The 10,641-nt window shown below is 37.2% G+C and overlaps 1 protein-coding gene across 4 annotated transcripts in view; it reads right to left on the bottom strand.

Annotated features, from left to right (window-relative positions):
- Positions 1-2,267: 2,267 nt before the first annotated feature.
- PKIA (cAMP-dependent protein kinase inhibitor alpha) overlaps positions 2,268-10,641 on the bottom strand; it is a 48,654-nt gene continuing 40,280 nt past the window's right edge. For all 4 annotated transcript variants that reach the window (XM_032128019.1, XM_032127994.1, XM_032128010.1 and 1 more), the window contains exon 3: positions 2,268-9,146. In XM_032128019.1, coding sequence (XP_031983910.1) covers positions 9,067-9,146 — 80 coding nt within the window. In that variant the 3' untranslated portion in view covers positions 2,268-9,066. The remainder of the gene's footprint in view (positions 9,147-10,641) is intronic.

Below are 10,641 nucleotides of genomic sequence, written 5' to 3'. Positions count from 1 at the left end.
TACAAACACACATATACATATATGGAAAGTAGCTTTCATCAGACAGATCTATCATTTTCAGCTCTGAAAAAACCAGGAAGTTTTAGGGAAGAACGTGCTCCCAAACAAAAGAAACAGAATTCACAACTGATATGGTTGACAGGTGGCTGCATACATTGAGGTTGCCAGTAACTCCTTTGAAGAAAGCTGTGCATGCAGTAGAGATGTGTTTGCAAGAGTGAAATAGCAGTTTCTGGTTTTTGAGTGACACAAGTGTAATGCTTTTGCTACGTATTGAAGAAATTCATTACTGTGAGGGTGTCAAGGCACTGGAACAGGTTGTCCAAAGTGGTTATGGATGCTCCCTCCCTGGGAGTATTCAAAGATGGGGCTCTGAGCAACCTGGTCTAGTGGAAGGTGTCCATGCCCATGGCAGGGGGGTTGGATGATCTTTAAGGCTCCTTCTAACTCAAACTATTCTATGATTCTGTTTGGAAGTACCATTGCAAAACAACTTACCACCCCTGTCACAATTCATATTACAATATTCTGTGGGGTCTATATTTGTGAAAGCATAGATAGGCCACTTTAAAGGGAATGAAATTTCTCTGTGGCTTTGTTTTATGCAGAACTGTTTCATAATCCTAAATGATTGGTCACAAGACTTGTTGGAGAAGGTTGAAGAAGATAGTGAAAAGAGAAAAAATTTGTTGATATAAAATTGAACCCACTGCAGCACTAGGTCACCTTTCAGACATTAGGAAAGAAGGTAGAAAATAGGTTTACTCACCAGAGCTCTCTTCCATTTTCCTTTTCTCTCTGAAACATCTTGGGCTACTTATGGTAATAGCCACCAAATCCCTTCGTTATTTGTCTTTTTAAGACCTAGTTGTTTGGCCCTGATCATGGGAATAGCACAAGGAAAGAGAAGTCTATCATAAACACCCTGTAATGCTTTGGAATTTTCCTTCTGAATTTGCCTTGATGAAATTTCTGAGGTTTGTTTTCTTGCTCGTTTGGGTCTTTTTTGATGTGTTTTGTTCTGAGGGTTTTTTTTTGGGGGGGGGGGGGGAGGGGAGGTGGAATTCCAATGAGCACAAACTTTCCATAAATTACAGATGACTGTTCTTTGGTTTTGCTATGACGACTATTTTAATTTAAAGCTTATTTTATATACTCACATTATTAATTTCCTGATAGTAAATGTCACCAGGAAGCTACACTGTTTTGTCTGTGCTGCCACACTGGTGAACATAGGCTGGGATTCTATGGGCTGTCCTCGGGGCTATCAGAGTTTGCATGAAGACCAGCCAATAATGCATTTCTGATTTCAGTTCATCTACTGCAACCAGTTTCAAGGCCTACTTCAAAACCCCCAGGTTTATTTCCAGTAGTTATGGAAATCTTATTTATGGAGTATGGGTGCAGTGCCTGGGGAAACTCCGAAAAATAATGTGTTTTAACAGATTAAGTACAAAAGCCAAGGTCATAATTCATTCATGTAAAAGATGTATTTACAATACTTCGCTCTCATGACTGCAAAGATTTTTCTCAATCCCTTAATCACCCCAGATCCATTGTAGCTGTTTAGACCTTTGTTTCTATGGGTTGGTTTAATTCCGAATCCTTTTATTTAAAAATACACCCCAGTGCCACCAGGAGGTGTCAGTGTGCCATTTATTGGTTACTTTCCAGGGTGCTTGCCTTTTTTTTATTTTTGGGGGGGAAGCTCCATAATAACACCAAAATAGTAGCAGTTTCTATAGAATCATTATAATTATTATTATACATTGTAGGTATTTGCACTTCCAAACAAATGAGGATGTTGTGTTTGTGTCCAGAGAGTTCTTAATTCTTTCCATGGATGCAAGAATTATGGATGAAAAAGACCTGTTGAGTCATCCATCTTCTTCCCTTCTGGCATGCCCTGTTCTCTGCAATAAACTGTATAATGTATTGAGTGAGGATATCAGTCTGTTGCTAGGGAAATGATGACTATAATCAGATGTTACACAGTCTACATTTTGACTGCATTGCAGGATCAAAGATGAGGCTGTGAAAACAAAGATTTTTACTGAAACACTTAGGTTGTGCCCTATTTGTACTTGTGTATAATTTCCAAGAAGACAGGAGTGTGTACTTCAAAAAGCTAAATATCTCACAGTATTTTTATGTTGCATATTCCCATTTGGTCTGTGATGTTTAACTGGAAAGTATATAGTGTAGTTTCAGTGCAAATACAGGCATAAGATATGTACAGACATTACAAATAACTACAAGACATCCTATTACACTTCAGCCTAAAGTAGAGCCATTTTTATTACCACATGGATATTCAGAAGTATACATCAGAGTGAACAGTAAATCTATTCTCATTTGAACATCAGATAGGAAGAAAGTATTAATTGATAAAATGAGCCTGGTGATACGAGGTATGGTTCAGTTGTACTCCACAGGGTCTCTTGAAAATCGTGCTCCAACCAAAAATACAATGTTGCAACAGTCACAAGCACGACCTGTAGACGCTTTGTCTGAGGGAGGGCAATGTGCAGGAATGACACTTTTTTCATGGCTGTACAGCCAGATTGACTTTTTCTACTTTTTACTGCATCTTCTAACCAATGCATTTTGATAAAGTGCAGACCATCCTTGTTGAGAAGAAATTGTTAGCCTGAAAATGGTGTGTTTTATGGGTTATGGCAAAACTTCTTAAAATACTAAAAGCTTTTTAAGTTTGCCAGATCTAATTTAGTAGCCACATTTCTGTGAGGATGTGGCTTTCAGGCTGGCTGTGTAACACTGTAAGCTTAAAGCCCCCCTTCCTCCCCAAATTTATGCATAGTGTTGGTCTTTTATATTCATCTGTAACTATAACACCATTCCACCAAAAACTTAACATAGCCTCTTCCAGGACCAGTTATTGGATTCCCACAAGTGACAGCGGTCCCAGGACATTTTAAAGTAAATCTGGACCCCAAGGACTCATATATGTTGAGTTCTATTGATAGAGAGAAATATTAAAGCAGCAGATAGATATCATTACAATACATGTGTTCTCTCATCAATAGCCAGCTACTCACTGAACTGGAAAGAATGTGGATAACAAGACATTTTACAGGCAAGTGAGTTGACTGAACTAAAGTGAGTTGATTGAACTAGTAGGAAATGCAGTGAAATTTCACTGAGACTTAACGATAAGATTCCCACATCAAAGACATAGCTAATACACATTGGCTAGATACTTGCCATTTGAGGACCCTAAAAATAACTGAATCCTACTAAGAAAAATGCATGGTTTTGCTGATGTGCACATTGTAATACTGAATTTCTCTGCACAATCATGTGTTGCTCTTTTTTTATTGAAAAGAAGGACCTGCAAATAAAAATATATGAGTAATGAAATGGATCTGTTAGCATGCTGTGCGGTTAAAAATAACGTTTACTTCTTTGCTGCCTTGGAAGCCTCTCTTTCTGGGTTCATACTTAAAAACTGTTTTGTGTATCTGTCTGCAATACCCATGTTTGATGAACACAATGAGACATCATTTACATGCTAATGCAACAAACCAGATGTAGAATAGATCAACTCACATGAAGAGCTGCTCAAGATTTGATCTCTCAGCAAAGATTTCCCATCCCTGTAGGTGATATGTCACTATTTCCTATAAATTACTGCCAAGCTACCTTTTTTTAAAATCCCATCTCTTATCTTTTTGTATGCAAAAACCTGATTAATTTTTCAAGATCATAAGGTGTTTTTTCATGAAACTAGATCTAAGCATTAACTGATTAACCACCGATAAAACACGTATCATCTGTCTTTGCTATTGCAAGAAGGTGGTGTGGATTTTTCATGAATATTTCTGTCTCAGACATTTTGAGAGCACTCAAGATCATCTGCCTCAGTCGAACTTTTATAAGGCTACCAACTATCACACTACACTCATGGATCAGTGCCAGAGAATTCCTTAATAACAAATAGGATTGAAAGTGTATACTGATGGCTAATTTGCTAAAAGCTTACCTTAAGAAGTCATAAGCAAATCATCACTAGCACTGTTTTTTTAATAAACATTTGGTTTCAGGGTACCGAAGCACGCATTGCCTTAAAATACCAAGAGATCATTTGTACACACACGTCATGTGTTGACAAGTCCGTCCTGTCCTCCATCCTAAAACATCAGCAACTCCAAAGCCATAATGTAAAAATAAATGTAAAAGGATAGAACATGAAGTTCTGCTGCTTTCAGAAGAGGGGGATGCTTTTTGTAAGTGTGAGTGCACTATATTTTTGTTTAGCTTTACTCTCTGCTTTTAAGACTTGTTCATATTTTGTTAACTCTCTATTAGATAGTGAGTTAACGCTCATTAGATAACTCACTATGTAACTCATTATTAGACAGTGAGTTAACAACAATAGGAACTGATTCAGTACCTTGTTATCTGAGATTTGTCCACACCATAGTTTGTTCATTATCTTCCCTCAGACAGATATTAGCAATATGTTACAGAAAGTAGTGGAAGTGTACCAAACATCCACATTGATCATTTCTGTCCCTACTCTCTCGCAGGAAAAAATAAGTTCAGCCTGAAGCTATAGAGAACAGTGAGAATGTTCCTGCTACTACCTTTATTTCTATAATTTTCTTATCTGTTAAGTATTTATCTTTTTAAGAGCATTCTGTGTTCTGTGTTAGAGAACAAGAGATACCTTTGATTTCATTAGAACCTGTTGGATACTATGATTGGTCTCAAGGGTACGTGCCACAGATTTATGGATGCTTGTGTTCTAGAGTACTGTTGAGAACCTGAAGCTGGCTCTAAAATCAAAATATCACCTAAAGTTGAACTATTTGTCTTCTTTTTAGCTATTATCAGCACATCCTAACTGTTCATCATATGATGGAGGAAGCTATTTTGTGCACTGGGCCCACCTGCCTTACTATTAAGAAAAGATACCCTCCTTATATTGCTGGCCTATCTTTTTGAATCTACACTTCCTTCCTGGCTCTACTGCTTCTTCTTGAAAAGAACTTTGTAACAGATCCCACTCTGTGCATTGATCAAAAAGATTAAGTGAAAGCATCCTATCCACTACCAGACTTTAGTCAGTCAATACACAGTAATACAGCACTGCACGTATTTCTAGGGTATTATTTTACATCAGGGAACCACAGGACAGAAAATAAACCTGCCAGAAAGAGATGCAGAGCAAAACAAAGTAACAAGTTGGCAAAAATAGAGCAGTTCAACATAGGAATACTGCTGAGATAAGGGAAACTTTGTCAAAGCTGAGGTTACTATACTGTACTCAGTCTCTACAGCAGCTCTCAGTCTTTCCTCTGAACAAAATTCAGTGAAGTTTCTGAAACATAAAATACAAACATTAAGAACACCTGAAATTCTCCAGTTTAGCTGAGAAAGGCATTCACACTGCAGAAATTCCATCTTAACCACTTTGGTATTTGCTCCTTCTGGACACTAGATAATTAGTTATCCACTTGCACTCCTACAAGGATACACCTTTTCCTATTTCAAAATTGTGGGAAAAAAAATGCAACAGAAATTACGTAGATGAGGAGCAAGTATACTGACATTTTTTCACATTCAATAATTGTGTTCTGGAAGGTCGTGGTGAACTTTTGGCTCTAAAATGATAGTTTGATGAAGTAACAAATGTGTGTGCTTGCTGCTGTCTTTTAACACATGCTTTTTGAAGCACACGGCCAACATTAATGGAAATAAGCAGAAGAAAGAAATGCTAGTATCTCTGTCCAATTCTAGTTTTAAAAGTTCCACATGTTTCAAGTGGACAGGGAACCTGAACCCTGCAAGTGCAATGCTTGTGGATATAGTCATAGACTTTATTATGGAAACAAGAACTTGAATACAGAGACTTTTTACGAGATGGTCCTTCAGAGTGACAAGAGCACTGAAAACATCCATCTAAAGAGACAGCAAAAAAAAACCCCAAAAATGAAACACAACAAACCTACCACCATCCCATCAAAGCCAAACCTTTTAAGGATAAGGAGTATTCTATTATGCTGATATTTCAGTCCTGACTTCGTTATGTTTATATAGCTTTCTGGCAAGATCTTTTTAAGATAATCATGGATTAAACAGACATTTAACTTTCAGGAACACAATAAAATATAAAGAAGATACTGGAACAGAAGCCAGAGAGTCAGGTTAGCTGAAAAAGATAGTTAACAAAAGTAAAAACCCAATCAAAGTCTGGTTCTACCATCAGTGTCCCTGCTATATGATGCAATTACATAGCAGTAAAGGTGTGAATATATTTAAAGTAGCTCTTCTGTAATTGCTTTGGTAACAATAATACTCAAGATACAGTGTTGTGATTTGGCACATGTTTACATTAAGTGAGGCCTGCTTATAGATGCTACAGAAATATCCAAAATTAAGACAGCAAGCACAGTTCAAGTGATAAAGCAAGCACTCATACACTTTTGGGGGAAGAGGAACATAAATAGCCTTTTACTCCACTAAAATTAACAATGTTATTTTCATCACAGAGAGATGTATTTCAAAAACCAGCAAAAGTCTCCATAATTTGTTGAAAAACAAGAGAAAAAAAAGAGGAGAAATAGAAGAAACAAATACAAAATAGAGAGGAAAGGCTGAAATTAATTTTATTTAACAACACAAAAGAATTAAGAAGGAAAGTATACTGAAATAAAGAAAAGCACTGAAGGAAAATAAGGAAAACCATCACTTTAATATACTGTAAATACTTATTTCACTACTGCCTTTTTCTGCAACATTTTACTGATGATGTTTCATAGATCATCAATAAAGTAACACTATAAAAAAAATCTAGAATCCTATTTTCTTCTGGCATTTGTGCTAGATTGAGAGTAACTAGTCCATGACAAAGGGACAACCAGTTCAGCTTGAAGACTTGATGCAAGAGCAAAAGGGGGAGAAAAAATTTAAAAAAGGTCAATAATAATGTGTTACGTTTGAAAGGACCACCAAGTGAAACAAATGAATAAAAACTGTTTAAGGATAACAGTATTTTCAAAGCAAATGGACTACTTCTCTTACCAAGAAGACAGGGCATTTGACAGCTAATAAGACAGCAAGGCATTCAGCTTCCAAACACTGAAAGGTGAGAGTTAATATTACACGCATGAGCCACAAGCATACGGCTGGCTTGTTTTTTATTAACACTAATAGATGATCTCATAATACTGATCAGAAGTGTTTTTTTTCCTCCACATATCTCACAAAAGATTTTCAGGTGACAAGTACTATGATACATATGGTAGAAACAAACAGCTGTGGCCACGAAGATGTTTTGTTAACTGATGATTAATATATTCAGGAAGCTATCACACTATTCATTAGTAAAAGTTTACAAACATTAAAAAGTGCATAACATTTGAAACCAACAACACAAAAATATATATAATATATATATATACTATATATAAAGTGACATCACCTCCTATTAGTAAAAGAAAACAAATCTTCTGACCTTGTGATTGGTGCTTGTGTGATTGCCATGGTTTACTATCAGTCACTCTTCACTCACCTTAGTCACACAGAGGTGTGGCTGCCCCATTTTGCAGCATTCAGCCTCCTGTATGGCCTTGTCTATTGGGGCAGGATGAGGGGGGGGAAAAAAAAAAATCAATCAGCAATAGCTACTGCAGAACAGGTTATTAATTTGTAGACATTTTAAGTGATGTCCTGGATGGACAAGCTATCCTGGTATTTTGATGAAGGCCCAGTTTGGACTGTCATTTTGGAATAGATGAAATGGGAAAAAACCTAGGCTTTGGGTGCTAGAGTCTCTCACTTCCCTTTCCAACTCGAAGCCAAAAGGCTGCTGTAGCAGATTTTAGCACTTGGCTGTTCTGGTGCATCAGTAACAGGCTACTGGCTGTGCAAACTCAACAGCCTGGTCAACTGAGGCAAAGGCAAGGAATAGTGAAAATCGAACCCCTTGCTGGATCTAGACCAGGATCCATTCATTGGACTATACTGCATTCTAAAACTCATTCAGAATACATAATTGGCAATAACCTATGCCAGTTATTTTCCCATGTGTAAACAAGGCCTGTCTTTTACAATGTGAATCAGGAAAACCTCTAGCACCATGGAATTAGTTTGAATTTTAACCCATATAAGGTTATAAATGTATTCTTAAAACTACCATAACAGTAAAATACTTGGAACAACATTTTAAAAAAATATCTCAGAGAAAGATTAAGAAATTGGGATCAAAATTAGAAAAATGGGGAAGAATAACATAAAAGATTCAATTTGAGTCTCTGATATGCAACTAACTACAGGCGAGTGGCAAAACTGTACCAAGGACACAACACACGCTCAAGTATTCACATTAACAAATCGTTTTGAAGGCTCATCTAGTAACAAATTAGTGTTGCTGAGTCATTTAGGTTTAGGCATGATCAATTCAGCGGTTGACGTTTAGATCTATCATGTGCACATCACCACCTTATGCAAAAACCAGCCCTTTCAAAACGTGTGGTAGAAAAATTCACAGTAACAGAAATATTCTTCATGAGCAGTTGAGAAGGGGCAGTGTGGAGCATCTAAGTTGTACAATACAAAAACCATTGTAAATAACAGAGCTGTAAAACAGATGCAAAGTTCTAAAAACAGTGCTTTCTTTACAGTTCTTATAATGGGCGAACACTTTGGCCAGAGAATATTAAACTCTGAGGATCACACAAGCCTTTGCTTAAGATACACAATTAGATCCTCTGATGCTTCAAAGGCCATTTGCTACAAGATTTACCTGTTCTACTTTCTAAAAGTGTTCCCATCGAGTAGTCATTATGAAGGGATCCATCTGGTGACACTATCCCAAAAAATCAATACATGTTCAACCATTGCTAATGACAGAGGTAGAGAAAATTCTGTCTTCTGTCACAGCTTGTACCCAGATTTTTAGCATTGTGTTGAGTGGGTTCCAGCAGTGAAGACACATGCACTTTCTTTTCTACTAGCTTGCTCATGGAAACAAATTTGTTCCAGCACACTCTTGTAGCCTGAAAACATCCAGCAGCTGCTCCACTCGGTCAAAGTCGGATGTCAGCTTTCTTGCTTTGCTGCCTCCCCTTGGGCCTCCCCGGTTTGCTCACTTGGATTTCGTTGTGCATCTCCTTCTCCTTCTATAACACAGGAAAAAAGGATGAGTAATCCACCCTAATATAAAGAGGTCTTGCTACCAGAACCCTGACTGTTCATCCATGAGTTTCATAAACAAAGTAAAAAGAAATTGAAACTGAAATATGAAACTCTTTACCACTAAGATAGCTATACTTCGTTTTTGAAAGTCTTTTGAGATGCAGATTTCTACTACAACCAACAGTATCACTTTAAGTAAAGACAAAAGTAGCTAAAAAATAATGAATTTAACAAAAACAGCAGGGTATTTTTGAAAATGTATTCACCATGATGCTATAACAGAGTAAGAGAAAAAACCTCATTGCGCCAATCTGAACAAAGTTTGCTATGAAGAGAAGCAACTTCAATAGAAGCAATTGTTTGTTAAAGCTGCTTCAGTTCTGTGCGTCTGGTTTCAGCACTGTGTCCATGGTATTCAGTCCAGCTGTCTCACTGCAAACCACAGAAGGACTCGAGGAACAGATCACATCCTACAGGGGCCCACTGAGCAGGCAACTCACAGTCTGTCTAAAGAAGGCTAAGAAAAGCATTGGCAAATGCTTTTAGTATCTATATGCAAAGTATTGTATTTTATGTAACAATTAAAGACCTCACAGGTTCAGGCAACAGGAAGGTAAGTGCAAGTGAGACACAAGTCCCTGAATACCAGACGCATCAGCTATAGATACATAACAATGAATAATGTTAAGACTTACATTGTCTCTTGTACCTTGCAAGGATTCAGAGTAATTTGTACTGAACTGGCTTAATAACTTAAGGGAAGAAAATTTCATGGCTAGTTGTAAGGAGGTCTAGATAGAGGTAGCAGTGCCTCGTATTTTAATCTACAGATCTTTAGAATAAAGGCAGGGTTCTCAATGCAGATACTTATTGTTCCCTCATTTCAGATCACATGGTACATCTGCAGATTTATTTCTGTTTATAGAAATAAGCATCATAAACACCTTCTCTTTTCTGAGTAGAAGAAAGAGCACACTGGTAGTGGAAAAAAGTTCTTTGCCTTGCAAAGAACATTGCAAACAGCTTAGACATGATAGCTGTGTTTTGTGCATGCACTGAGTATTTAGGCAGGCAAATACCTCAAAGCGTACTGTGAATTATCACATTCAACCTCTTGAAAACTTGCATGGAAAGCTGATTGGCCTATACACAGTGAGGTTTGTTCTGTTCATTATGGGTTGAGTAATAAATACACAATTTTTTTGCAAGGTACTTTCTCAGAAAACTCTTCTTCAGTTTCATCTCTCAAATTAGAAAGGATTCCATCAGGATGGATCTACATGTGATTATTTACTATTGGACAGAAATCCCTTTTGCCCCAGTTGTCCAAACACCTTCTACAAAACATCCTACATTTGTTCTGATACTGCAGAAGACCTGATGAGTGTAACCTCAGGGTTTTGTTACTTTTTTGCCCGCTCTGCCCTCCATCTGTTCTGACTACTACTATGTGGGCAAGCCAAACTTTCCTGGTAGAAA

Source organism: Corvus moneduloides, chromosome 1 (assembly GCF_009650955.1).
Source record: "Corvus moneduloides isolate bCorMon1 chromosome 1, bCorMon1.pri, whole genome shotgun sequence".
NCBI lineage: Eukaryota > Metazoa > Chordata > Aves > Passeriformes > Corvidae > Corvus > Corvus moneduloides.
This window is presented reverse-complemented; position numbering and strand designations above follow the sequence as displayed.